The sequence below is a fragment of the Daphnia pulicaria genome, chromosome 4, assembly GCF_021234035.1.
Source record: "Daphnia pulicaria isolate SC F1-1A chromosome 4, SC_F0-13Bv2, whole genome shotgun sequence".
NCBI lineage: Eukaryota > Metazoa > Arthropoda > Branchiopoda > Diplostraca > Daphniidae > Daphnia > Daphnia pulicaria.
The window spans coordinates 19,554,049-19,578,956 of record NC_060916.1 but is presented as its reverse complement, the minus strand read 5'-3'; the positions used below and the strand labels follow the sequence as shown (position 1 = coordinate 19,578,956).

The 24,908-nt window shown below is 36.4% G+C and overlaps 10 protein-coding genes and 1 long non-coding RNA gene across 12 annotated transcripts; 5 read left to right on the top strand and 6 right to left on the bottom strand.

Moving 5' to 3' along the window:
* Positions 1 to 7: 7 nt before the first annotated feature.
* On the bottom strand, positions 8 to 1,396 carry LOC124335833. 2 transcript variants are annotated; one of them, XM_046789316.1, is made up of 4 exons: positions 960 to 1,396; positions 614 to 890; positions 406 to 532; positions 8 to 337 (listed from the first exon to the last, which is right to left on the bottom strand). In XM_046789316.1, exons 1-4 carry the CDS (start codon positions 1,136 to 1,138, stop codon positions 72 to 74), a joined length of 849 nt encoding a protein of 282 aa, XP_046645272.1. In that variant the 5' UTR covers positions 1,139 to 1,396; the 3' UTR covers positions 8 to 71. The 2 variants fall into 2 exon arrangements, with proteins under 2 accessions (XP_046645272.1, XP_046645271.1); XM_046789315.1 differs by having other exon boundaries at positions 614 to 893; positions 960 to 1,395.
* A 169-nt stretch (positions 1,397 to 1,565) lies between these two features.
* Positions 1,566 to 2,587, top strand: LOC124335836 (sentrin-specific protease 8-like). Its single transcript, XM_046789320.1, has 2 exons — positions 1,566 to 1,739; positions 1,811 to 2,587. The coding sequence occupies exon 2, from the start codon at positions 1,923 to 1,925 to the stop codon at positions 2,541 to 2,543; it is 621 nt and encodes a 206-aa protein (XP_046645276.1). The 5' UTR covers positions 1,566 to 1,739; positions 1,811 to 1,922; the 3' UTR covers positions 2,544 to 2,587.
* Positions 2,572 to 3,837, bottom strand: LOC124335834 (C-factor-like). The gene is made up of 5 exons (XM_046789318.1): positions 3,417 to 3,837; positions 3,185 to 3,347; positions 3,062 to 3,106; positions 2,896 to 2,976; positions 2,572 to 2,837 (listed from the first exon to the last, which is right to left on the bottom strand). The coding sequence occupies exons 1-5, from the start codon at positions 3,738 to 3,740 to the stop codon at positions 2,671 to 2,673; spliced, it is 780 nt and encodes a 259-aa protein (XP_046645274.1). The 5' UTR covers positions 3,741 to 3,837; the 3' UTR covers positions 2,572 to 2,670.
* A 688-nt stretch (positions 3,838 to 4,525) lies between these two features.
* On the top strand, positions 4,526 to 5,346 carry LOC124335837. Its single transcript, XR_006916919.1, has 2 exons — positions 4,526 to 4,931; positions 5,209 to 5,346. It is a non-coding gene; the product is annotated as an uncharacterized LOC124335837 (long non-coding RNA).
* A 298-nt stretch (positions 5,347 to 5,644) lies between these two features.
* Positions 5,645 to 8,820, bottom strand: LOC124335830 (transforming growth factor-beta receptor-associated protein 1-like). The gene is made up of 10 exons (XM_046789313.1): positions 8,695 to 8,820; positions 8,560 to 8,612; positions 7,973 to 8,480; positions 7,752 to 7,912; positions 7,353 to 7,686; positions 7,159 to 7,281; positions 6,825 to 7,090; positions 6,319 to 6,763; positions 6,010 to 6,264; positions 5,645 to 5,952 (listed from the first exon to the last, which is right to left on the bottom strand). Exons 1-10 carry the CDS (start codon positions 8,770 to 8,772, stop codon positions 5,707 to 5,709), a joined length of 2,469 nt encoding a protein of 822 aa, XP_046645269.1. The 5' UTR covers positions 8,773 to 8,820; the 3' UTR covers positions 5,645 to 5,706.
* Positions 8,821 to 8,917: 97 nt separating this feature from the next.
* Positions 8,918 to 10,307, top strand: LOC124335835 (group XIIA secretory phospholipase A2-like). The gene is made up of 5 exons (XM_046789319.1): positions 8,918 to 9,109; positions 9,178 to 9,537; positions 9,617 to 9,684; positions 9,759 to 10,023; positions 10,087 to 10,307. The coding sequence occupies exons 2-5, from the start codon at positions 9,309 to 9,311 to the stop codon at positions 10,188 to 10,190; spliced, it is 666 nt and encodes a 221-aa protein (XP_046645275.1). The 5' UTR covers positions 8,918 to 9,109; positions 9,178 to 9,308; the 3' UTR covers positions 10,191 to 10,307.
* A 270-nt stretch (positions 10,308 to 10,577) lies between these two features.
* Positions 10,578 to 15,902, top strand: LOC124335829 (kinesin heavy chain-like). Its single transcript, XM_046789312.1, has 15 exons — positions 10,578 to 11,299; positions 11,372 to 11,459; positions 11,533 to 11,760; positions 11,824 to 11,967; positions 12,029 to 12,153; positions 12,220 to 12,473; positions 12,535 to 12,709; positions 12,769 to 12,927; positions 12,987 to 13,160; positions 13,220 to 13,357; positions 13,420 to 13,767; positions 13,831 to 14,025; positions 14,093 to 14,296; positions 14,360 to 14,560; positions 14,641 to 15,902. Exons 1-15 carry the CDS (start codon positions 11,153 to 11,155, stop codon positions 14,983 to 14,985), a joined length of 2,925 nt encoding a protein of 974 aa, XP_046645268.1. The 5' UTR covers positions 10,578 to 11,152; the 3' UTR covers positions 14,986 to 15,902.
* A 42-nt stretch (positions 15,903 to 15,944) lies between these two features.
* Positions 15,945 to 17,528, bottom strand: LOC124335832 (spermidine synthase-like). The gene is made up of 5 exons (XM_046789314.1): positions 17,230 to 17,528; positions 17,048 to 17,168; positions 16,733 to 16,979; positions 16,435 to 16,664; positions 15,945 to 16,344 (listed from the first exon to the last, which is right to left on the bottom strand). Exons 1-5 carry the CDS (start codon positions 17,358 to 17,360, stop codon positions 16,177 to 16,179), a joined length of 897 nt encoding a protein of 298 aa, XP_046645270.1. The 5' UTR covers positions 17,361 to 17,528; the 3' UTR covers positions 15,945 to 16,176.
* Positions 17,529 to 18,189: 661 nt separating this feature from the next.
* LOC124338165 (glutamate receptor ionotropic, delta-1-like) lies at positions 18,190 to 21,377 on the top strand. The gene is made up of 10 exons (XM_046792238.1): positions 18,190 to 18,402; positions 18,464 to 18,558; positions 18,619 to 18,706; positions 18,767 to 18,925; positions 18,979 to 19,108; positions 20,263 to 20,304; positions 20,387 to 20,562; positions 20,626 to 20,751; positions 20,837 to 20,985; positions 21,051 to 21,377. The coding sequence occupies exons 1-10, from the start codon at positions 18,301 to 18,303 to the stop codon at positions 21,280 to 21,282; spliced, it is 1,299 nt and encodes a 432-aa protein (XP_046648194.1). The 5' UTR covers positions 18,190 to 18,300; the 3' UTR covers positions 21,283 to 21,377.
* On the bottom strand, positions 19,192 to 20,096 carry LOC124338166 (cilia- and flagella-associated protein 20). Its single transcript, XM_046792239.1, has 3 exons — positions 19,855 to 20,096; positions 19,635 to 19,781; positions 19,192 to 19,571 (listed from the first exon to the last, which is right to left on the bottom strand). Exons 1-3 carry the CDS (start codon positions 19,981 to 19,983, stop codon positions 19,266 to 19,268), a joined length of 582 nt encoding a protein of 193 aa, XP_046648195.1. The 5' UTR covers positions 19,984 to 20,096; the 3' UTR covers positions 19,192 to 19,265.
* A 1,581-nt stretch (positions 21,378 to 22,958) lies between the features above and the next one.
* LOC124338477 (carboxypeptidase B-like) lies at positions 22,959 to 24,845 on the bottom strand. The gene is made up of 8 exons (XM_046792559.1): positions 24,707 to 24,845; positions 24,340 to 24,652; positions 24,074 to 24,277; positions 23,884 to 23,994; positions 23,586 to 23,819; positions 23,431 to 23,484; positions 23,274 to 23,358; positions 22,959 to 23,200 (listed from the first exon to the last, which is right to left on the bottom strand). Exons 1-8 carry the CDS (start codon positions 24,787 to 24,789, stop codon positions 23,022 to 23,024), a joined length of 1,263 nt encoding a protein of 420 aa, XP_046648515.1. The 5' UTR covers positions 24,790 to 24,845; the 3' UTR covers positions 22,959 to 23,021.
* Between the last annotated feature and the right edge of the window lie 63 nt (positions 24,846 to 24,908).

The following is a 24,908-nucleotide window of genomic DNA, read 5'->3' as shown; positions in this document are numbered from 1 at the left end:
ATCGGAGTAAGACAAAATTTACTGTATTATCAACAAAGTAATGTAAGAAAACTTCGAAAAAAATTAGAATTTCAAATAAAAATCGGGTGAATTTTGCGAATATCCAATTTTTGACGGCAGCTTGGGCACTGTTGTGTAGTTCCAATTAGCTTTTTGATACAGGGACCGCAAAACAGATGTCCACAAATCGTCGAATGCATCTGCTGGTTAGCTTCCTTGACTTGAGACAACGAGTCAAGACATATGGGGCAGTGTATTCCATGAGAACCTCCTTCTTGGACTGTAGGGGGTGCAGATGCCGGCGGAGCTTGGAATACGACAGGATTTTCTGTTGAAACTGAGCAACGCATATTTAATTGCATATCATTTTTAACATTTACTTCAAATAACAAATAATAATCATACCAGATCTACTTGAAAATGTAGAACGAAGATTTCTTGGTGCCAATACTCTGGTTCTTGGTGGGCTACTACCTAACATTATTGGGAGATCAGATAAGTTGGTTCTTCGTGATGGGTTCACTATATCTTCCTACAGAAAAATGAGTATTAATTGGGTTGCATCAGTGAATAATAATAAATGTGTTTTTTTTTTTAATATACACATACATACCAAAACAACAAAAACTTCATCATCCAAGTCACATGTTAAATCAACTTCTAATGGCCTTCTAGCCCTAACAACTGGAATTTGAGGTTGTACTGCAGGAGTTATTAGATCAACAACTTGAACATTATTTTGTTCATTTTCTGGTGTAATTGGAGTAGTTGGATTTCCTCCCTCATTCTCTCCAGTATTTGCAATTTGAATTTCAACCTCAGGCACAACAATAGGCACAACAACATTAGATTGCCTTGCAGTTCTGGCGCGTCTGACAGTAGTTGCTGAACTTCTGTACACAAGGAGTCATCTATGAATCCGCTGATATCAGTAAGTCAATGAATATTAATGTGAATACCTAGAAGGTGCAACTCTCCTTGTTGGAGCTTCACCTGATGATGTAGAAGCTGCGGCAATAACATTGTTTATCATTGCTATTGAAGGTGTTGTCCGACTAGATTGAGACCTTGTCACTCTGTCTATTGCAGTTCTAGTCGATCGTTTCACCGTAGTTTTCACTTTAGTTGTTGGGCTCATTTTTTTACAATTATGATTGCTATTAATAACACGTGAGGTGTGTAATGACCACTTATGAAATTTTGAAAGAAAATTACAGAATATTCTCGTCTTTACTAATTTAAGCGAAAATTCTAATAACGAATGATTTTCCCCTTTCAATGCGAATTACACATAAGTAAAATGTGCTTAAACCAGGATTGACCAGACTACCAAAGGCCACGACACTCGACAGGGAGAAAAATCGGAACAACAAAGGAGACTGACTAAACCACAGCAGAGAGCAGAGTGGCCAAACTACAGAATTTGAAAAGTAACAATTGTTAATAAAGAAAATTTTGCATTGACCTATTCTATTATAAAATTAATAACTTAATTTTTAAAAATAAAACTGTGAACCATACTCGTTTTCTAACTTTCTTAAAACATTTTGAATTTTACAGACGGGAACAAATACATAAATCTGAAACATTGCAGATGGTGATATTGCTATTTTTCGTTTTTTTCGCCTGCTTCTTATCATTTGAATTTTGCACACCTGAAACCACAAGTACTGCACAATGCACATGCTGTGCAAACATCTGTAATTCTAATAAGTCACTACAGTTTATCCTCTGTGAAAGTAATGATCTAATTAAAAATATTTTTAAGTGTTTAAATAATAAATATCAATTGCATTTGTCCAAAATGTAGGTAGCTGACGTTATCAGGACTTCAGTAATAAAATACTGTTGCTAACACCTGATCCAGCACACTACTGATTGTGTTAATAACACTTTATAACTGTATCAAGTTCTTTCCAGCCATGTCTGATAATGAAATTGTATTGAATTATCATAATTCTCTTTTGAGAAAATCAGATGTGGATCTTCTGAGAAATCCACACTGGTTAAATGATAGGTTAATTGGTTTTTGGTTTGAATATCTCGAAAATTCCATTCTGGATGAATCAGTATGCCTAGTCTGCCCAGAAGTTTCACAGTTTATCAAACTTGGAGAATTATCAGAAACATCTGCTTTTGTTGATCCACTTAATTTGCACTCAAGATCTCTAGTTCTATTGCCTGTAAATGATTCTGTGTTATTGGATCACCCAGGAGGGTCACATTGGAGTTTACTTGTTTATGACTGTTTTGCCAAGAAGTATTACCATTTTGATTCTTTAATTGGATCCAACTTGAACCATGCCAAGAAAATTGCATATAACTTGAATCTGTCCAATAAGATTGTTGAAGTTAGATGTACCCAACAGCAGAACTCTTTTGATTGTGGAGTGTTTGTTTGTTGCAATGCCGAAAATATCATGAAGCATTGTTCAGTGAACAAAGGTGAATTAAAATCTGTTTCCCCACTGAGTATTGATGTTTTTAAAAATCAAAGGAACCATATGCTTCAGGTTATATCAACTCTGTTATGTAACTGTTAATTGATCAATAAAATTCTGTGAAATTAAATTAAAATTCTAGAGCATTTGTATATTACATTGTGACCTACACTGTACCAAAACAAATCATAGATTTAGTTTTCCAGTAACAGAAATATAGTTGTGAACATCAATAAGGAATAATATTCCCATCCCACCCAATGCACTTCCCTGTATCTTCAACTGAAAGCTTATCTATGATAGTCATCAAAAAGTTTACGGATTTTTCGGTAGAAAACAGTTTGTCAGCAGGGACACCTTTATGATAAGGACGGGAAAGGTCCGTGTCGACAGTTCCTTCAAAATAAACAAAAAGAATTAGCTTTCAATTAAACACATTATTTATCATTATTACCTGGATGCATCGCTACACATATTACTTTAGATTTCCCTCGCCCCAACTCAATACTTAAATTTTTTGTCGCCATATTCAGTGCTGTTAAATAAAAAGGTTTGGTAATTTGATTTGCTTATTTAGTAATTATCAGAACACTATTTCACCCTGGATTTTCCATTTATACCTGTTTTTGACAGTCTGTAGCTGTACCAACCCCCAATTTGATTATCTATTCCATTTAAAAGCAAAATAGTAATAAGAATCAGGTTATCCAATGCATTAATTTTATATTGGGGAAAAAACTTGCCAGATATGGATGATACTTTAGCTGTCATGTTGACTAGGATTCCAGAATGTTTTTTTCCAGACTGATTTCCAAACAAGCCAGAACTTTTCAACAACAATGGTGAAAAATACTTCGCAGTTAAAAGTGGTCCAATTGTGTTGGTCTCAAAAGTACTTCTTAGTCCCTGTGTAATTTTTCAAAAACTCTGAGTTTTCCTTGATAATTCAAAATTACTTGTAATAATAAATAATACTTCAAAAGAAACATCACGTAAGCTTGTTTCTCCTTTTCCCGAAGGATGTAGAATAGCACTACAGTTTAAGACAAGATCTAGTTTTCCACCGGATTTTTCTGTGATTATTGGAACAATTCTTTTGATATTATCCTCTTTTGTAATATCAACATTTATAAGCACAAGTTTATTAGGAAATTGTTTTTGTATGTCAAGAAGCACTGCTTCATTTTCTGCACCTCGACTGGTAGCTATTACTTTTGCCACATCAGCTCTAGCAGTTAAAACTTTGGAAAACTGAAGACCAAGTCCCTTTGAGGCACCTTGAATTAGTGCAACTGCCATCGATTAACAACAAGAACTGCTAAAATTTTTAATTGCCTCAGCTCAAGCTCAACTTATATAACAATAACATTCAAAAACAAGCAGACGCTTTTTCGACCTTTTCGGCATTTCATTTGTTTATCTAGACAAAAAAGAATGAAAAAACTAAGCAACGTAAGAAAATTAGACGTGCCTATTTATTTGTAACAATTTTTAGGTACAGCAATTTAAAATACTTATCTTTTATGTTTTTAAATTAGAAAATCGTTTATTATTTTAATGGAAAATGGACTGTTTCATTATTAGATGACAACATTGCCACGTTACTTTGCATATGCAGACGATCTTTAGTCAAATTATTTGTTCCAAACAAACTTGTTGACACTGAGCTATATGGATACTATCGCGGATTTCCCAGACTTTTATCGAGTTTTAGGTGTTGAGTCAGATGTCAGTTCGGCTGAGATGAAACTAAGATATCACCAGCTTTCTTTGAAATATCACCCCGATAAAAATCAAACTGCCACCAACGAGGACTTTCTCAAAGTTAAATTGGCCTTCCAAGTTCTTAGTGATCCTAATCTGAAGCAGCATTACGATTTGCAATATGTAGCACATAAAAACAAATCTGTCACAATCCACGATCAGTTCTCCCTAAGTGAACTCAATTTCGATGGCTGTGTGTACGAAACAAATTGTCGTTGCGGTGGAAGTTTCATTTTATTCAAGGAGGCCACTGAATTGTCCTTAGCAGCTATTTATGTTACCTGTGACACATGTTCTTTATGCATCTCAGTTAACTTATAGCTGTTTACCTATGTATGCATTACTCAACTTTGTTGGCTGTTTTTTGCGTGTAAAAATTTGTTTACTTTCCACTACTATATTGCCATTACTTACGAGGCTGTGAAATTCATATTGTTGTAAAAATACTATTTATGTTCACTCAGTCAATTTTGTAATTCCCTTTTTTTTTAGAAAAAAAAAACATTTTAGTTTTTCCGCTAGGGTTAATTTGGCCTCTGGCAACCCCTTCCCCCTTTGAAGTAGCCATATAAAAAGCGAATCGTGTGCTCAAATAGTCCTCTCTGACAACGTAGCATAGCAAACCTATTTCCTCTCCTCGTTTTCGGTCTTTTTGTCTCTACTGCATTTCTTGGTCGCCGCCATCAAACTTCTCTTGAAATGGACAAGCCCAACGTTCTCGCCCGTGTGAGTTATAAATACTTTTAGATTATCCATATTTCAGTCAGTTTTAAATTTAAAATATAAATTTTGATTATTCGTGTAGTTGAATCAAATAGATTTAGTTTGTATACTTATATTGATGTTGGTCCCTCTTAGACACGTGATGACGCAAATGGCTGGATATGTTTTAGTGATATTAAATTGTAACGTGCAGTATATCCAGAGTTTTATTTTGGCAGTGCCACTTTGGTTGTGTGCAAAAAACAAAACAAATTTGATAATAACTGAATTTTCTTGACAGGTCACCAAAGTTTTGGGCCGAACTGGTTCCCAGGGACAGTGTACCCAGGTAAATTTTGTGAAAAAAGAATAATTGTATGTTTTATCTAATGAATAACCATTGTACTTGACTAGGTTAAAGTGGAGTTTTTGGGAGAACCAAACAGATCAATCATCAGGAATGTAAAGGGACCTGTTCGGGAAGGAGACATTCTTACCCTGCTGGAATCTGAACGTGAAGCCAGAAGACTACGCTAATCACTTGGTGACTTGATGTAAGCTTATAAATTAGTTTGAGTGTACTGAGTGTCTCATAATGTATATTTAATTATTACAGGTATTCTAAAAGGAGTAATTTTGTTGCTTCTGTGAACTGAATACAATTGATGGCTCCAAAAAATACTTTTAATCATTTTATGGATAGTTAAATAGCAAATTCAGGGAAAGATACCAAAAAATTTCATTCAAGAACATGTGTAATTTCTTTTACATAAGTACAGCTTCAAGTGAAATTGAAAATTTAGGAATTGTACTGAAATCCAAATTGAAACAAATGACCGGTAAGGGGGCAAACGTGCCGACTCGTAGCACATTTTGAATGGGTTAGCACTCCATTAGGATATCGAACGAAACCATCGGTCACTACAAAACGTTTCTTACAAACACAGCAGTAACTAGAGGGTTGAATAGAAAATGACTCTGTTTCCAATATTTTCAATTCATATTTATTTGTCAAGTTGTCCATTTGATGTAATGCCTTCTCGATCTAGAAATAACAAAAAAAAATTATATGGATTAACACCCAATTTGACTACAGTAATACCGTCTTCATCCTCTTTTCGTGTAATGCTTCACGAACCGCGAAGTTGACGAACGGGGCGATTACATTGAATTTTGTGCTATCAGGAAGACAGAGCAGGGCTGTTGGAACGTCAAACTGATGTGGCCGGCGACGCAATAAATCTGCCACACGGTCAAACATATGAACGTTCGCTTCAGTCACACAGGCAGCCAACAGGGCATTCCAAGCTTTTGGATCATCTAGACATGCACAATATTCCTCAGCAGCATCAAAATCCTGATAAAGATTCATTAAATTACATTATTTGCTTTATATTAAGAGGTTAACTACCTTAAGATAGTTGATAAAGGTATTAATAGCAGTGGAATGTTGACCAAGTCTTCCACAAACGATTGCGTGCTCATGTGGAAAGCCAGGCGTATCAAGTATTTCCAACAGTTTAACTAGTTCAAGTTTTTGAGAAGTTCTAAGAAGACTTCGTAGTTTGTTAATTGTCATTCGATGGCCTGGGCTATTGCGGTTCAGATCGGAGCGTTTGATGTCATCTATATACATCATAGCTAGTTGAGTGTGAACCGACTCCTCGTCGATTTTCTTCTCGATCAAGAATTCGAGGAAAATTCTTAAACTTTTTGGATAGTTGCGTAAATAATCTATTACAGCTCGCGGCTTAACGGCTGGTATCTTTTCTGAAGTAAATATTTTAGCGCCCATCTCTTCATCCCTCTTCAAGATTTCTCCACTAAAGCGCCAAATCAGTGAGATGTCTCCACACCTAAGTAAAAATCGCAAAAACTTATGAAAATGATTTACAAACAACTTTAAAGAATTCATACTTTGTCAGCTGCTCGGCCACATGAGGGTATCCTAAAAAATGCACGTCTTCAATGTCCGACTTCATCAATCGATCCCAAATGCAAAAGGCTTCCTCCCATTTTTGTTTAGAAATATAGTAGGTCGCTAAGCAATGGAACATTTGAAAAGTTTTCAAGCAGTCGAATGTTTCACTTGAGTCGGCTTGGCAGTCTACGATGAAATCCATCAACTGCACTCCTTCGTCGTCATTCCTTGCTAAATACTTGAGAAGTGCCAAATCGACTGCCTAAAAAAATTTTTACATCAAATTTTGATGCGATGACACGAAAAACTACGGAAACACAACTAGCATACCATCCTCTGATCTGGCGTCAAGCACTTGAGTCTCCATCGCTGAAGAAAATCGAGGAAAACCACTACAGAACTGTTGCGCATTTCTTCTTCTGGGAACATTTGTTCAAGGTCCAAGTCAATCACCTAAATAGTTGCACAAGTTATTTAATATGCTATGCATGTACATTGTACACAAATGTAAAAAAAAAACAGACCTTTCGAGGATCAATGTTGCATGTTTCAAACAATTCCATTGCATCCAAAAAGCGTCCAGAAGAAAATCGTAGCAAAGCCACTTTTTCTTCAAGATCCTTAATCATGAGTTTATGCTGTTCTCTATCGTTAGAAGAGATATGGGCATTAGCAGCTAATACGAGGGCCTCTTCTATGCGATTGTCAGCAAGTAATTTCTCTAATTGCGTCTCCCAAGAAATAGGAAGTAGAGCAAACAAGTCAATCAGTGTCGAGGCAAAGATTCGACCATCACCATTTACTATAGACCGAACATTGTCAATAGCTATCGTTTGTTTGCATTGCTGATCAATAATGCTGTAATTATGAAATTTACAAATAAAATTATCAAATCAGATTGAATTTTTTTTTTCTTCAAATACCTGTAAAAACAGATTCCTTGTCTACACACTGCAATTATGTATGGGTGATGAAAGGCTAAAGCTGAGACTTGACTGGAAAAATTAATTGGAGGTTTATCTGAAAAACCTTGTGACAACACAAATACTCCTAATCCACCAGGTCCACTCAATAAAAATTCTCCCTATAATTAGGAGGAAAGTTAAAACAGGTGCAATATTTTGTAACATTTAAATTTAAACACCTTTGAGACTCTGTGAATGATGAGTGGTTGCTGTGGGTTGTCTACAGCAAATAGCTGTTGAATCTCCCCAGAAAGAATATCCAGCATGCAATATTCAAAGCCCATAGCAAAACAAATGTGAGCTCCATCCATCACCAGTGTTGAAGGTGTTAAGCTCGTTGAGACTTCTTTAATTATTTTAACATGCTCATCACTAAGGTGAATATACAATATTTTTTTCTTGGACCCAGCACAAATCTCCACTGTGAATGGATCTTCATTGAGTGGATTCTCATTAAGATGGAAAGAAGTGATGGATTTGAACTTTAATGTTCTGACTAGAGCTAAAGTTTCCAAATCAAGCACAGTCAAGGTTTCATTAGAAAGCACAAGCAGCTGTGTCAAGGCTGATATGGCTTTCATCTGTACTATAGGGCTGGTAGTTGAGTAGCAGTGAGTGGCTTTGTTGATAATTACTGTTTGTTCAGGTAAGATTGAAGATTTCTTGAAGCTACACCTCAGTAAGTTTCTGTGATACAATAATTAGAAATTGTCTTTATATTCAATGGTATAAAAAAGGGGAGCCAAACAGTATATAGCAAATTTACCCTTCTTTGCACCCTAGATATAAGAAATCGCCACATATTTCCAGGCAGGTTATCTAAATGACATTTTATTCATTAATGTCTTTGAAAAACCATATTTATACATACAACAAGAATATTTTAGATACAAAGACTTACATTTGTAGAAGGAGATCCATCAATGAAGAGATTGGGTAAATTACCAGCAAATATGATGTCAAATGCCTGTACACTCATTTTAAGATTGCTCAAATTAATGAGATCAAACAAATGGTAGCAGCTGAAGCGTTGTGTTACTAATTATATGTACTCTTTAGTTAAATATCGTGTACACAAATGGACACAAATCCAATAAAAACTAAAAAAAATCTTCCGTCAAAACAAACCCCACTAATCGATATAGAAAGTTTATCGATTCAATAAGGAAAATCAAATCCGATTTCGATTTGAAATTACGTGGGCGTTCAAACTACGCTATATTTTCGTAGTATCCAATTTGTTTATATTTATGACCAATGGCCGCGATTATAACTTAAAAAACAAATTTATTTCGTAATTCAACGTAATATAAAAGGTATCGTATCGAGATATCAATATATGTATCGCGTGTTGCAATTGCAAATCCCTTCTATCAATATATAGGGAAGGTTCGAAGGGGCGGGCGGAGTGCACCGTTTGCTTCTTGGTGAAATAAAATACCGGGCTGTATTTGTGTAACCTGTAAATTGTCTGGAATTCTCTCAGAGTTATCGTCCCATATCGGACGATGTACGATGAAGAATTCACATGTAGCCATCATACTAGTAACTTTATTTTTCCTGGATGGTTGGTGGACCGGAATACTAAGATGGATTATCTTCAAAATGATGTCTACTGGAATTATTGGTTCTACTTTCAGTACTCTTGTAGATTTTTGCGCTTATCACCCAAAGATCTGGGAATCCTCAATCAATCTTTTGTCACAGCCTTCCAGTTCTGAATTGAAGTTTGATTGCCCACCTGGTTAAGTATACAATATTCTGACCCCTTTGCAGTATAAACTAATAAATCAATAATTAAATGTATACCTACATTCTTGCAGGATTTATAGCAGCGCCAAACCAAAGTCATTTCCCGACTAGTAATGGCTGTGGAGCTGATGGACTCAAAGTAACGATACAAATAAAATCAGTCCAGAATTTTCTTTAATCTATTTTCAACTATTTTTTCTTTATATAATGTAGATAGACGTTGAATATTTGCCATATAAAGACCAAGAGCTATGCTGCAACACTCATGATATGTGTTACGATAAATGCCACATCATTTCGTCAATGGAAGCTGACGTGCACCGAGGCCAATGCGATAAAGAATTTAAAAACTGTTTGATAAAAATTTGTTCATTTAAAAGCTGGCAGCGGTACTTGATTTGCCCATTTCGCATCGTACTTACTAATAAATTCTGGAATGAGAACTGCGAGCAGCCTTTAATCGATGATCGGGAGAAAAGTGAGTTATTACTTTACCAAATATTTATTTCGTCTCCTAACAGTATAAAATATTTTTTCTTAGAGTGCGAAGCATCTGTTGAAGTTCTTTATCAATCCGTCCATGGTTGGGGATTTAGTGCTTACTTAAAGGCTCAATCACAAGCTTGCGTCTGCGTCCCCGGTTGAAAACACAAACACAAATGATTTCATAATTTTAATAATAATGTCTTTCATAATTTATTTTCATGATTTCGTATTTTGCATATTTACTGCCTAGAATACAGACAACAAATTGAAAAATAACGCGTTATGCTGCCTACTTATTATTATAGTCAGCCCTTAATATGTCTAAAATACTTCCTTGTTTTTTCATCATAGAATATAATTACGACTTCTATTATTAAACCGGTTTAATTTGAAATTGATTGGTTGAAGAAGAATCTAGTGAAAATGATGCAATGTTTTTAAGAGCACATACAGCGCATATCACACGACTCGATCAATAAGAAACCAATATATGCAGCAGTGGGTTAGTCTAAACCCTATCGCACCATAGCTGAGCGAGCTGCATGGGATGTGCGATACAGAACAGAAGAAGGTAGTAGCCCTTACGGTGTGTGTCATTTAGTTTTCCTCTTGTATTTCCTCTTTCTCTGGTGCACGACCATAGCTGCAATTTGGTTACGAGTCGTTAACGCATCCACATCTTACGGATGGCAGCTTAATTGCCGGAAGTCCGCTCGGCTTGAAAATATCAAGTGCATCGGCCTCCAGCTGCTTGCTCGCACCCGTTTGGTCGTTGTGTTTTACTTTTTAGGTGTTCGAGCTTTCGATCAAATACGTGCAGTGCTCGCTCTTCCAACCAACAAACAAATTGAAATATCTCGTCAATTTGTTTTACGCAAATACTGTCAGAAACAGAACAAACATTTCTTATCTAAGTAACAGACTAACAGATTCGATTGATTTGTTTGTTGGCCATTGGTCCTCATACTCGCCTTGTGTGTTGGCTAGAAGAGGGTTCACGTGCCCCTCCCTCTCTCTTTCTTCCTTAAGGGCAAATTGGCATTGAGTCGGAACTGACGTGAAAAAAAAAGTGTTCCTACTAAAACTTTCAAGTATTTTAAGTTATTGAGAGCTGTGTAATCATGTCAGCCGAAAGAGAAGCGCCGGGAGAAGATAGTATTCGTGTAGTGTGTCGTTTTCGACCTTTAAACGATGCCGAAGAGAGAGCTGGATCGAAATTCGTCGTCAAGTTTCCACCCGGCACTGACGACCAATGTATAAATTTAGGGGTAAGAATCCTGCAACACCGATAATGTAATTGTAATTAAATCAAATAACCACGAGTTCTACTTTTAATGTAGGGAAAAGTTTATATGTTTGATAAAGTATTCAAACCCAATGCCAGTCAAGAGAAAGTGTACAATGAAGCAGCAAAGAGTATTGTAAAAGGTATTTCTATTTCTTCTATTAACACTCATTTGAGAAATATCCTTGATCTAAAACACACTTTTTTCCTGATTAGATGTCCTAATGGGCTATAATGGAACTATATTTGCATACGGGCAAACATCCTCGGGTAAAACCCACACAATGGAAGGAGTCATGGGAGATCCACATCTACAGGGTATCATCCCACGAATTGTCAACGATATCTTCAATCACATCTATGCTATGGAAGAAAACTTGGAGTTCCACATTAAAGTCTCTTATTTTGAAATCTACATGGACAAAATTAGGGATCTTCTTGATGGTAAAACTACTAAAGAAATTATTGTGTTGTTAGCAGAATATTACCAAACTGTTTTTATTGCAGTATCTAAAGTCAATTTGAGTGTGCATGAAGATAAGAATCGCATCCCTTATGTAAAGGGTGTAACAGAAAGATTTGTTACAAGTCCTGAAGAGGTATTTGAAGTGATTGAAGAAGGAAAAGCTAATCGACACATCGCTGTAACAAGTAAGAATTATTTAGAGACGTAAATTGTGCATCAATTTTCATTGTTTATTTTCAATTACAGACATGAATGAGCACTCCTCTAGGAGCCACTCAGTTTTCCTAATTAACGTAAAACAAGAAAACTTAGAAAATCAAAAGAAACTATCGGGTAAACTTTACCTTGTCGATTTAGCTGGAAGTGAGAAAGTAAGTAAAACAAATCAACTTTTGGTGTCCTTCGTGAACTTATCGCGTATAATCTTAATTTTCCAGGTGAGCAAAACAGGTGCTGAGGGAACCGTCTTGGATGAGGCAAAAAATATTAACAAATCCTTGTCGGCATTGGGAAATGTCATATCTGCATTGGCCGATGGAAATAAATCTCACATACCTTACCGTGATTCAAAATTGACACGTATTCTTCAAGAATCATTGGGTGGTAATGCCAGAACGACAATTGTTACTTGTTGTTCTCCAGCGTCATTCAATGAATCGGAAACTAAGACTACTCTGGACTTTGGCCGAAGGTATTGATGAAACAATGTTTATGCTTCTCTCTAAATTATGCCATTTGTTTTGTATTTGTAGAGCAAAAACTATTAAAAACGCCGTCACAGTAAATGAAGAACTTACTGCCGAAGAATGGAAACGCCGCTTCGAAAAAGAACGCGAGAAGGCTCAACGCTATAAAACAAAATTGGAGATTGCCGAAGCAGAACTCACTCGTTGGAGATCTGGCGAATCTGTTGGGCAAGAAGAACAAGTATGAAAATTCATTTTGAGATTACTAGATCAACAATCCTGATCTTTGGTTTTATTTAGGTTAATCTTCGAGATGCTATGGACGTATCTACCATCAGTGTTGACCTGACTCCTGTGGCACCGGTTGCTCCCGTTTTGCCACCTGTTCTTGCTGCCCCTGCCGTTCGAGCTGATTGGGATTCTGAGCGTGAAAGACTGTACCAACAGTTGGATGATAAGGTTGGTTTGTTGTCCAAGTTTTTCAGTACACCGAACTAAATTTTTAAAAATCCCTATAGGATGAAGAAATAAATCAGCAAAGTCAGTTAGTGGAAAAGCTTAAGGAACAAATGATGGAACAGGAGGAACTTATTGGTGCTACCCGCAGAGATTATGAATCGCTACAACAAGAAATGAACCGCATCCAGGCTGAAAACGAATCAGCAAAAGAAGAAGTCAAAGAAGTTTTGCAAGTATGTCACTTTCATCCCCTCCACGTTCTCCCCAATACTAAACTTTTCTATCTGTCAAGGCTTTAGAAGAATTGGCAGTTAATTACGATCAGAAGTCTCAGGAAGTGGAAGCTAAGAACCGCGACAATGAAACAGTCACTGAAGAGTTATCTCAACGTCAAAGCCAGCTTAACAGCACTATGTCTGAACTAGCACAGGTGCGCCACATTTTCGTAATATTTGATTTTTATTTACGTCATGCTCATATTGCTTTTTAAAGGTGAAAGACACATCTGCCCATCAGCGTCGAAAACTCAACGACTTGTTAACTAGTTTATTCAAAGATTTGAATGAGATGGGCGTGGCATTTGGGGCTGATTTAAAGTCTTCGCTGCAACCATTTGATTCTAATAGTAGCAAGTCAGAGGAGGAGTTCACTATGGCTAGAATATATGTATCCAAGATGAAATCGGAGGTGAAAAACCTTGTTCAACGCTGCCAGACTTTAGAATCTTCCCAAAGTGAATCTTCCAAAAAGATGGACGAATCGGAACGTGAACTGGTGGATTTGCGTCTCTTGATAACCCAACATGAAGCGAAAATGAAAGCGCTTCAAGAGAACATGAAGGTTTGCCGCTTGAATATATTAAATCTAGTTTCGTTAGATTCAGCCTCGTTTTGTACATTTTAGGAGGTAGAAAACAAGAAGCGTAATCTTGAGGAAGCAGTGGATTCCTTGAACGAAGAGTGTGCTAAACTTAAAGCTGCCGAACAAATGCAAGCCGTATCCACTATAGACAAGGCAGCTGAACAAGAGCAAGCTCTTTTGATCAAGGGAGCGCTTGAGCAACAACTAGATCAACACAGAGAAGCTCATCAGAAACAGGTAAGTCTAATATTTTGAAGTAAAAAAATTCTTTAAAATAAATAATACGTTTCCGTAATTTTTATAGGTGGCAATGTTGCGTGATGAGATCACGGACAAACAAACAGTCATCGAAGACTTGCGCGATTCCAAACGAGAACTGACGCTCATCCACGAGCAACTTGTTCGTGACCATGAACGGCTTAAACAAGAGGAATCGGATAAGAGTCACAAACTTCACGAGCTTCTCGGTGCAAATGAGCGTCGTGAACAAGCTAGACAAGATTTGAAGGTAACATTTTTCTTTTCTGCTACATGTTCTAATATAGTTTGATTTATACAATTTTCTATTTAGGGTTTGGAAGAGACGGTTGCCAAAGAACTTCAAACATTACATAATTTGCGCAAGCTCTTTGTGCAAGATCTACAATCGCGCGTTAAAAAATCATTGAGTGGGGAGGAACCGGAAGATGGAGGCGGTTCCCTGGCACAGAAACAAAAGATCAGTTTCTTGGAGAATAATCTAGACCAATTGACTAAAGTTCACAAGCAACTGGTAAGTGGTTTCCTCCTTCAGCTTATCAAAATCTTTAACCTTACGGTGTTTTTTTTTTTTTTTTTCATTATTTATTTCAGGTTAGAGATAACGCTGATTTACGTTGTGAATTGCCCAAACTTGAAAAACGTCTTCGAGCAACGATGGAACGAGTAAAGGTGTTGGAAGCAGCTCTCAAAGAAGCGAAGGAAGGTGCTATGCGTGATAGAAAACGCTATCAGTATGAGGTAGATCGCATCAAGGAAGCAGTCCGACAAAAGAACTTGGCTCGTCGAGGTCATGCTGCTCAAATCGCTAAACCGATTCGCGCTGGTCAGCATCCTCACCAGCAAGCAACTAATCAGCCAACGGCAATCGTGGCACCTTCAATGGCTGTCCCCAAACGCATCCTAAGTGCCGGAGCTCAACCGAGAAATGATAGCTAAACGTTTGTTTTGCATGTTCTGATAAGCAGCCTCAACGCATACTCGTAATTGATTTCCATCCTACACATTGGTTAAAGGTATTTGGTAAATCGTCGGTGCGGTTAAGTCTTCAGGAAATCGCAGCGTCAAGAACGTTCCGTTAAAAGAATGTTTTCGCCTATATTTAATGCACGCACTTTTGGGGCCATTGCTTTTCTATTTCAAGGAATCACAGCAAAACACTGCACGGCACTTGAAAACGGCAATCCCTAAGTTACAATAGCTAGCAAATATCCAGTGATCCTCTTTATCCAACCGCAGATATCCCCACTACAGTATAACAGTCAGCTGGTACTTCTTGTTGATTTATTCCGGTTCATGTTCCGTTAATTTAGTTTTTTTTTTTTTTTTTTTTTCAATTGTGTTTGGGGCAGCAATATTTCTTTTCCTCTTTTCTCACTTTTCACGGTCGATACCAAAGAAAGCCGGGAAAGAAATTATATGGCTGATATCGCTGAATTCAAGAAAATGGCCTTCTATATGATTTTCCTGCACCCATTATTTCGTTGTACTTGCCGATCTATCTTTTACGGGGTCTTTCCCAATGTATGCTAAGTATTCCTTAAGACACCTAGGTTTAATTTGCAGTAATTAAGAAATAAGATAAGTCAATCGTACGAAAAAGGGTTATCTTATAGCAACTGATTCGAACATTTAAAAATTTCTCTCATACCCTCCCAATCCCCAAACATTTCTTTCCACCACTTTTCCTCCATCAAACTTGATCTGTCTTCTAGGATCTTGGCGTATGTTTTCTCTTGATTGCTCCTCGATTCAAATACCTCTTCTTTCAATTCTGTTTTCACCTGTGTTGTCATTGAATTCGCCTTTGGTGTAAATAGAATTTTGCTTGGCTCGATGGACGAGCTACTATCATTCATTATTTAAACTGTCATCTTTAGCAGTAAAGAGAAGAGACATAGAGTAAAAAGCGGCAGTAAGTATTTTTTGTTTAGTACCAAGCAGAAAATTATTATAAATGAACATATCAGCGTATATGAGTTAGCTTAGCAACTTTTTTACAGAATGTACGAAACTACGAACTGTTTTGGAAACGTTGCAGTTGCCAATATAAGTAAAAAACTAATTCCCCAGAGTAGTGTGCGAAAAATTTAGACCCATCAACTAAATTCAAGGTATTTTGGAATTACTTTAATGTGTTTCTTTTTCATTAGCTTTAGGCAAACTGATGAGTGCTTTTCGAGCGAAACGAGGTACAACAAAAGCTGCTGAATGCATTTCTGAAGAGTAATAGCGTAGTTGCATTTTCTCACATTCAGCTTCGGATAATTGATGAATCGGAGTTCGAAATTGTGTCTCCTTAGAAAGAAAAAATACGGGTTGTGAAAACAAAACTTGCATGAAGTAAACAGTATTTTTGTTTTGTTTTTTGAGAAAAAAACTACTTACAGGATTTGTACTGCACAATATGAATCCAATTTGGCCACCTGGATATGTTGGTATGCAAGTATAGGCATAATCCACAACAGGAAACAATTCAGTGCAACTTTTTAATAATGGAGCAATCAAATGACTATGAAACCAAGCATTTTCTCCCTGAGAGCAAACAATTCCTCCTGGCTTCAAGGCTTGGCACAAAAGTTGAAAATAACTCTCTTGAAACAGAGAAGCAGCTGGCCCTATGAAAAAAATAAAATAAAAATTATGTAAAATCTTTTAAAAGATTTAAATGTTAAGCATATGGCACCTATGGGATCTGATGAGTCTGTGATGATAACATCAAATTCAGCAGGATGATTTTTAATAAATTCAAATCCATCCCCAATATGAAGAGTGACTTTAGAATCCTCAAATCCTTTGGCCATAAATGGAAGAAATTTTTTAGAAACTTCAACTACTCTTTCATCTATTTCACACTGAACAACAGACTGCACAAGAGGATGCTTCACTAGTTCACGTGCAACTCCTCCATCTCCACCACCTACAATTAAGACCTGCATAAAGGTAAGCATTACAACTCATTTTCTTTGAATGCTTCTCTTTTATGTTAAAGAATGAATACCTTTTGGGGATTGGGATGGCAAGTGATTGGCAAAAATGAAATCATTTCTTGGTACGAAAATTCATCCAATTCGGTACACTGAATTACACCGTCTAGTACTAGAACTTTGCCATAGGTTTTCCTAAGCAAATTATTTAAACTTTAAAAATGAATTTCTGATTTTTTACAATAAACATACTTACGATTTCAAGACCAAAATATCTTGAAATTCTGATTTTTCCTGGTGAAGGACTTCTTCTACTTCCAAAGAAATACATTGGCCAGGCCACAAGGGGCTCAATTCACTAAACCATCCGTTTTTTAGAGAATCCATTCTTCCTAGTAGAAACTTGCAAACTAATAACAAGGCTACCACTACGTAAGAGACTGTGTGGATTATGACTAATTAAATCTTGAAAGTCAAATCCCTTCCCGAATCTCGAGCGTGATTTGAGCAAACATGTGTCGTGACATATCCGGGCCTGGCGACATTGACAGGCATACGCATACAGTGAATTGAATTGATTGCCAAAAGTTCATTAGTAATTATTTTTGACCCAAATTCCAACTAATTAAATCTCTAATTAGGAAATTCCTTCTTTTTATTTAGAAAATAAGAAACACTTCTAATTAATTTATTTTTAATTTATTTTCTTCTAGTTATGGAAAATATCTGTTCAGTTTGAATTTTGAAACGAACAGAGATAGTCGGGGAGGGGGGGATATTTTATTAGTCTGCCAACAAAATTTGGATCGAATCCAAGTTTCTGAATTTCGTTCGAAAAATGGTCCAGGCTAGCTTGATTCCTGTTTGCCTACGTTACTATGGTTATTCGCAAGAAAATTTTTGTTATTCATGAAACTGAACCAATCCAACAAAACTTTTGATTTGTGTGCGCCCAATATTTGATTTTGGAAAACGGCTTTTACTGCCAACTAAATTCATGCTAAATCATGCATAAATCAAATGAAACGATTAAATATGAATAATTTAATTTCCCCCGTTTCGGCTCAATCCCACATTTCAAAAGACAATCGACAAACGCCGTCTAACCGCCTGATATCCGATTCATTTTTCATGAATATTTCAATAAGATTCACCAAATATAGATTGTTTAATTTAATATGAATATTCAGTTTTGCTCCTAACCTAACTGAAAATCTTTAGAATTTTCGGTATAAATCTCGGTACAAACCCTTACTTCGAGAAAGAACATTTTTAGTCTGTGAAGCGCAAGGACTATTCGAAGACGAACTGTTGGAAGTCCTTTATAATGTTTACACTTAAACGTATATTTATTCTTTTTATAAGTCTCGTCACTGTTACGGCAAACCAGCTGCCGCTACCTTCTCATTTGTTGGCAACGTCACCTGAAGTAAGTCTTATAATTGAAACATATTTAGAAATGTTTCTTTACCATTAATAACTTTGTAAAGCCACCATTTGTAGAAATTCCTGGAATTAAAAGCAGTTACAATGCTTTGATTGCAAGCGATACCTTAAATCTGCTGGCCGCGCGTCTTCAATTTTCGTATGCTTAATTTCTTAATATCAAAGGGATATCTTTTTTACAAAAAAATATCCGCTTTAGTTTGACTATAACGCACCCGCCTGATTTTCTGTTTGGAGGTTTCAAAAATGGGCAATGGGATGGAATCGTTGGGCAGCTTCTGCGAAAAGTAAAATTTTTTTAAATATCCAGTAAGAAATTCTTTTACTACAGATTTTTTATCATTAAGGAAGCTGATATGGGGGCTAGTTTGAATGCCATAACTTACGCGCGATACACCGCAGTCGATTTCAGTGTCCCTGTGATTTACGATGTTACAGGAATACTGATTCCTTTTCCAGATGAAACTTCAAAAATCATGGCGGCCTTTCTACCATTCAGCATAGAGGTTATTTTCATTTTATTAACATTAATTGAAGTAATTAATATTTCATTCTGTAGGTGTGGATAGCTTTCATCTCCTCCACCTTTCTGGTTTACTTTACTTTATTAATTGAAGGAAAGATAAATTCGAGCAGAAAAAAATTTGGAGACCATGCAATGTGGGTTGTAGGCATCATTACTGGTCAAGGTAACATTTAAAAAAAAACTCTGTAATTAATAACTATTAAAGTAAGCTATAGCTTGAAAACTAAAAAGTCATTGAGACCAAAATAATGGTGCATAGAAAAAGTGGTTTTAATTGCAGGAAAAAAATAAAGATGAGCATACATCATAAGTCACCACATTTACACTTTTGCCTTAGCTTGAACAGGTAAATAGAGTTTGAATTCAGCAGGTAATTCATCTTCAGAATAGAGTCTGTCAGAAAAGTAAATGCGACGAATTCTGCAATTTGCATGAATTTGAATCCTTAAAGTTTCGACGTAGTTTGTTCCGTAAGCACGCCTTGTAAAGTCAGCTAAATTAAATTGGATCTGGTTCCATCCTTCATCAAGCCGCATAGGCATAGTGCAAATGAAAGGTTTCACTCTTGTAGTTGATTGATAGTTGCTTGCTCTGAATCTACGTCTCACATTTTTATCATCTAGAATCTAAAATGTTTGCAAACTAAGTAATTATTAAAGATCAATGCATGTGAATTATATATCACTAACCTGAACTTCAAAAGTGAAATACTTTTTCATGTTTTTGACAATCATAACAAGATATGGAAGTTTGATTCCAAGAGTTTTCTTTGGATCAGCAGGGCATGTAATGTATGTTGTTGAAACATTAGTTCCAACAATTTCTAAGACAAGGGACTTCATATTCATAAAAAAACCAGTTAATTTCTAAGTTTAACGCTGCTTTAAACTGTTTTTTTTTTTTTTTTACCTGAATATCGTTGTCAGTTATTCGCTTGATATGACCGTTTCGTACGATTTTGTCCCAGAGCTGCAGAGGTTTACTTCCAATGCTATAAAGAACGGATAGAAATCCACTTTGAAAGGTGTTTTTAAACATTTTGCCGGTTTCAACTATGGACTTATTAGGCTAGAACTAGACTAAGAAATAAGTTTCGAGTAAAATCAGTTGTTTGTGTCAATTGTGTGTTTATTCAATAAACAAACGATCGTCATAGCAACGCACCGCTGCCAGATTTTTTCGCTTCCAAGTGCATATTGAAATAAATGTTTAGATTATTTATTTTATTTAGTATTTTTTGTTTTAATTCTAGTTTGAAAATAGTTGGAGTAATTTACTTTAATGTTAATTATAATTGTTTTTCCTCATGCATAAAAGGTGTTGGATATAATGAAAATCGCTTGGGTTTGCGTCTTGCAGGTGAAACAGTTTAATTTATACGATTTCTTGAATCTTTGTCATTTAAAATATTATCTATTTTTTTGTTTCATTTCCTTAATAGCGGCCACATGGTGTTTAACGATGGTAGTATTCATATACGTTTACACTGGGGTGCTTACGGCTTTGTTAGCTGTTCCCAACTACGTTCCTATAATAAACACTTTAGATGAATTAGCTACGAGCTCCACCATCAAGCCGGTCACGATTAAGAGTACCGCAGTCGATGATATCATGCTGGTTTGAGATTTAAGATATTCCAAACATTGATATCAGGGTAACGGTTTTTATATCTTTATTCAGAATGCCAAAAATGGTACCTATAAACTAATCGGCGACACCTTTCGCAAATACCCAAATGAAACTTTAGTAGCCAACACTTTAATTGGTGTTCAACGTGCAGTCGAAGGAAAATATGGATTTTTAGAGGTAGGCCAAAATACAAAAGTACAAAATTTCAGCAAGTAGATTGGAGCTGCCACTGTAATCAGCATATCTGAATACGTATTTTTAGCCACGAATGTCCCTTTTGTCGCTGATGGAAAACGATCGCAAGGAACACAACAGTTGTCGTGTAACTTTGGCTAAACAAACATTTTATCCTCGTGCTTTCGCATACTTTTTGCCAAAGAAAAGTCCGTTTAAAGATGCATTTGATCGACAGTAAGTACTTGAAATTCTAAAATTTTTAATAACTTTTGAATAATACTTAAAATTCTCATATTAAGGATATTGTTGATGCAACAGTATGGATTCATTATTCATTTCCAGACGAAAATTGTTCTGCAGAGCAATCGCTGCCTGTTGCTTAAAAAGAAAGTTCGAAGCCGTCCCCCTATTTTTACTTTGAATCATGTTAGTAGTTCATTCGTCATTCTTGTTTTTGGTTATGCCGTCTCATTTTTGTTTTTCATCTTTGAGAACATGTGGAATCTTATCGACTATCTATACGATTTTTAAAAGGCAATTTACGTTGAGTAGTCAAATTACGACGTAGTGTAAAAGTTAAAGTAGAGTTCGCCATTTCTTACATAGGTATAATAAATGGAAAATACACGTAGTGTAATATAAGAAAAGTATAGGAGAAGTTGTCTTTCTTTACACGCAAGCGCTGCACGCCGTGAAATTGTCGATATGAATTATTTTTCGTAGTTGCCTCGGCACACCTTTGATATGGTTGAGCTTGAAAGGTTCATTTTTTAAATCGTCCCGATGTTGTCCTGTTCCGCAATTCTCACGGCTTTCGCGCAGCAAGTTTCCAGACCTAAAACACCACCGACCGAAAAAATAGGTAAGAAGATTGATTGAACCTCCAACTTTTAATTAGTTATTGTCGTGTGGTGTTGAATATATATGAGAAGCCCAGACGGAACGTTCCACCACAATCGCTCCAGCCCAGCAACGCACAGCAAGGTAACAAAGGAACCTATATGTGTCATAACATGAAGGGTCAATACCACGTACCTGGCTGTACCAATCGGGAGGAGTGGAAGTATAAGGCGTAGGGCTTATATTACTTTCTCTGTTCCCCTACCAACAGAACTTGAATCTATATATCATTCTAGTGAATCACATGTGGCATTTGCGTCAAGAGTGACTCAGTGATGGCATTGACAAAGCGATGATATCTAGAGCTACAATGTCTGCGTCCAATAATACATAAATATTTAATATTCGTTTGATAGAATTTATAACTTTATAATCTATATTATGTTTTATTCTCCTATTTTTCCATGAAAGTTAACTTGGAGAGTGACATCCTCAGCGTAGCAGCGTTGGCTAATGCATACGCCACTTGCCACAACGTACAGGACTTGCTATATTTTCGTGGATTTTCATCGAAACCAGCTCACGCAAAGCGCGGAAAAAAAGGAGGGAAACCAAGGCCCAAAAAGAAAGGTGCGTGTTGACAAAATGATTAGTCAACCGCATGTTGTAGGAAAACATTTCCTAAACATGATCGATATTATTGTTCTGCAAAGCTGTTACAGGTGTAAGCCTGGTGGGTTTTGTTGTAAGATTGTATTGGCAAAACACCACAACTTTTTGTCACATTTCTTTTATAGCTCTATACGTTAATGTTTTTATTATGTAACTAGGCAAGAAAAACAAAAAATGAATAAATAATTCGGAATTTCAAAACAAAATATCTTCTAATAAAAAATTGCAACGTTGTTGAAAAACGCCGATTTCAATACTTCGTTTCTTTAACAAAAAAAAGCAAAAATCGACAAAACAAACGTGCCAAACGTGCTAAAACTTAATAGTCTTAAACTTACAAGTGAACAGTGAACAAACTCTTATTTTCTCACTGATCGATTAGACTCATCGAGGTACTGAGTGTAAAATTGCCAGCACGACATTTTTAACATCAATTCATTTTCATCCCAATGAGTAGCCCACCTCAACTGCTGCTGACTTTGATGCCATTTGAACTCTTTCCCATGGTAAGTGCTTTCTACTTCATAGTTACTGTAAATTAAGACGTGGCAAGATATCAGCAATACGCTGCTTTCATTATAATCGCCGGGGGAATGTTTTGAATTCGTAGTAGAGGTTAGAACGGGCAATATATAGTAGATAAGGGCAGGAATATGCTGTTCGTCAATATTCTGCAGCATAATAAAAGAATCAGGTAGTCTGCTATTGATTTATTATGCTGCCATGTGTTACAAAGCAATGATATAATCGGATATAATCTAAAGGATTTCAAGGGCCATAGCTTTAATTCCATTCCATGTTTCAATAGCTGTTTCCATGATTTGTGATGCAGGCAATTCAAAACCGAATTCTCCCGTGTCTCGCAATTCGAGAAGATAGGCATATAAGATACCCTCTGCTGTGTAAGCGTGATCTAACGTCGTTCCAGATGCAATATCTGCAATAAATAGGTCAAATTTTTATAAGAAGCTAGAATCGTTGGCAGAAAAGTCTAGAATATTTGGTTGTACATATTGTGTCGGCATGATTTCCATATTGATACTGAGTTCCGTAAGTATTTTGAAGAGCTTGGACTCCAATGGACATTACGCGCAACTAGTACGTAACAAACAGAATAGAAAGTCAATCAGTTTCTTTTTTAATAAGTGTTTTCAAGCAATCGATTACCATTTCGTCATACTCTGCTGGTAGATCATAAGTATAGCCGTAAGGTGACATCCACTTTAAGTAGATCATTGCAGGATCGTCGATTATCCCAGAAAATGGAACAAGATGAAAACAGTTTCCATAGAGTAGTAAATTCTTTAAACATATTCACGTACGAGTTGAGAGTAGGTGTGAATTGATATGGCAGCCTTTACTCGAGGTCGATTGGCTATTAACACATCCCTGACAGCGCTTGATTCTGCTTCAGAGAAACTGTTGGGGCCGTGATATGTATCAATGCAGGGTACATCTGACGATCCAGCTCCACCAAAGTTTGTGTCAAAATTTCGGTTAATGTCGACGCCAAAGCAGGTGCCGGTCGGCATGCGATTTTTCCGCCATAAACGATCCTGTCGCAGGTTTCTTATTAGAAATTGTTCTTTCAATTAAACTTAATGTAATCGCTGTACATACCGTAGTCCACGAGTAAGTGTAGCCATCAGGATTAGTTACCGGCGTAATTTTCCAATCGAATCCGTCAACCAAACGAGTAATTTCGCTATCGCTTCCGTATTTAGTAGCTAACTATAAAATCATACAAATATTTTTAAAAATTCGCTTTTATAAATCAGATGGAAAAAGAAACTATTCAGAAGTATCTTACTTCGTTTATAAACCAAAGGCAGGTGGACGGGGCGGCCCATTCTCTGGCGTGAACTGCGCATTCGAAAACGATCACTTGTTTCTCTGGATTACTTCCAGTGCTAATGGTAGCCATAGTTAAACTACGATTCTCGTAAGTCCCGCCGATAGACGAAACAGAAACGAGAGGATTTTCCAAGGCCAGGTTTTCCAGATAGCTAACAATCTATAGCAAAAAATTATGATATAACGACCTTTTATTACAAGATGAATAATTTATTGTTTTACCTCCTCGTAAGTGTGGTAATTTTCAAAATCGAAAGCTTTTTGATTTTTGGTGAGTTCCCGACGGAGTTCAATACTTGTGCGCTCTTCTTCTATAGCTCGTCCGAGGTCTTCGACTTTTATGTGGTGTTGTATTCCGGCCGATTTCAACGAATGCGCTAAATTGTCGTAATTAGCTGGAGTGACATGGATATCCACTGGCTGACCGACATGAAACGGCTCCGACCAAAAGTCTAAGGTTTCATCCAAATTTTGCAAGTTCCGCAAATAGCTCAGTTGAACTACATTTGCTGCTCGGGATCGAACTACCTTATGACTTTTTGTAACGAATTAAAAAATGAAAAATTGTTCCGAATTTTGTACTGCTTACCCAGTATAATCGACCCGATTGCCGAATGAAGATGAAATGTAAACAACGAGAACGAAAGCAACAGTAAAAAAATAAAGCCTCATTTTGTTAATAACTTCAGAAAGTTGAAACTCTAAAGTACAACTGCGTAGTCTACTAATATTCCTGTTGGAAATACCTCGCTAACCAAATCTGCTGGTATCTTGGTTATTTGTTTAATTTC

Bases quoted from the DNA above. Each gene is read 5' to 3' on its own strand.
- LOC124335832 (XM_046789314.1), bottom strand. From the start codon at position 17,360: ATGGATTCTCTAAAAAACGGATGGTTTAGTGAATTGAGCCCCTTGTGG. The intron at 16,980-17,047 runs GTATTCATTCTT...ACCTTTATGCAG, and splicing joins GCCATCCCAATCCCCAAAAG to GTCTTAATTGTAGGTGGTGG. The intron at 16,665-16,732 runs GTGCCATATGCT...TTTTTTTCATAG, and splicing joins AGACTCATCAGATCCCATAG to GGCCAGCTGCTTCTCTGTTT.
- LOC124335829 (XM_046789312.1), top strand. From the start codon at position 11,153: ATGTCAGCCGAAAGAGAAGCGCCGGGAGAAGATAGTATTCGTGTAGTG. The intron at 12,154-12,219 runs GTAAGTAAAACA...TTAATTTTCCAG, and splicing joins ATTTAGCTGGAAGTGAGAAA to GTGAGCAAAACAGGTGCTGA. The intron at 12,710-12,768 runs GTATGAAAATTC...GGTTTTATTTAG, and splicing joins CTGTTGGGCAAGAAGAACAA to GTTAATCTTCGAGATGCTAT.
- LOC124335833 (XM_046789315.1), bottom strand. From the start codon at position 1,138: ATGAGCCCAACAACTAAAGTGAAAACTACGGTGAAACGATCGACTAGA. The intron at 533-613 runs GTATGTATGTGT...ATTTTTCTGTAG, and splicing joins ATGAAGTTTTTGTTGTTTTG to GAAGATATAGTGAACCCATC. The intron at 338-405 runs GTATGATTATTA...TGCGTTGCTCAG, and splicing joins TACATTTTCAAGTAGATCTG to TTTCAACAGAAAATCCTGTC.
- LOC124335834 (XM_046789318.1), bottom strand. From the start codon at position 3,740: ATGGCAGTTGCACTAATTCAAGGTGCCTCAAAGGGACTTGGTCTTCAG. The intron at 3,107-3,184 runs GCAAGTTTTTTC...TAAATGGAATAG, and splicing joins TAAAGTATCATCCATATCTG to ATAATCAAATTGGGGGTTGG. The intron at 2,838-2,895 runs GTAATAATGATA...TTTATTTTGAAG, and splicing joins ATGTGTAGCGATGCATCCAG to GAACTGTCGACACGGACCTT.
- LOC124338166 (XM_046792239.1), bottom strand. From the start codon at position 19,983: ATGTTTAAAAACACCTTTCAAAGTGGATTTCTATCCGTTCTTTATAGC. The intron at 19,782-19,854 runs GTAAAAAAAAAA...ATGAATATGAAG, and splicing joins TAACTGACAACGATATTCAG to TCCCTTGTCTTAGAAATTGT. The intron at 19,572-19,634 runs GTTAGTGATATA...CAAACATTTTAG, and splicing joins ATTTCACTTTTGAAGTTCAG to ATTCTAGATGATAAAAATGT.
- LOC124338477 (XM_046792559.1), bottom strand. From the start codon at position 24,789: ATGAGGCTTTATTTTTTTACTGTTGCTTTCGTTCTCGTTGTTTACATT. The intron at 23,359-23,430 runs GTAATCGATTGC...GTTACGTACTAG, and splicing joins CAGCAGAGTATGACGAAATG to TTGCGCGTAATGTCCATTGG. The intron at 23,201-23,273 runs GTACAACCAAAT...TATTTATTGCAG, and splicing joins AAATCATGCCGACACAATAT to ATATTGCATCTGGAACGACG.
- LOC124335836 (XM_046789320.1), top strand. From the start codon at position 1,923: ATGTCTGATAATGAAATTGTATTGAATTATCATAATTCTCTTTTGAGA.
- LOC124338165 (XM_046792238.1), top strand. From the start codon at position 18,301: ATGTTTACACTTAAACGTATATTTATTCTTTTTATAAGTCTCGTCACT. The intron at 18,926-18,978 runs GTTATTTTCATT...TTCATTCTGTAG, and splicing joins TTCTACCATTCAGCATAGAG to GTGTGGATAGCTTTCATCTC. The intron at 20,563-20,625 runs GTTTGAGATTTA...ATCTTTATTCAG, and splicing joins CAGTCGATGATATCATGCTG to AATGCCAAAAATGGTACCTA.
- LOC124335835 (XM_046789319.1), top strand. From the start codon at position 9,309: ATGAAGAATTCACATGTAGCCATCATACTAGTAACTTTATTTTTCCTG. The intron at 9,538-9,616 runs GTTAAGTATACA...ACATTCTTGCAG, and splicing joins GAAGTTTGATTGCCCACCTG to GATTTATAGCAGCGCCAAAC. The intron at 10,024-10,086 runs GTGAGTTATTAC...ATTTTTTCTTAG, and splicing joins AATCGATGATCGGGAGAAAA to AGTGCGAAGCATCTGTTGAA.
- LOC124335830 (XM_046789313.1), bottom strand. From the start codon at position 8,772: ATGAGTGTACAGGCATTTGACATCATATTTGCTGGTAATTTACCCAAT. The intron at 8,613-8,694 runs GTAAGTCTTTGT...AATGTCATTTAG, and splicing joins ATGGATCTCCTTCTACAAAT to ATAACCTGCCTGGAAATATG. The intron at 5,953-6,009 runs GTATTACTGTAG...TGTTATTTCTAG, and splicing joins ACGAAAAGAGGATGAAGACG to ATCGAGAAGGCATTACATCA.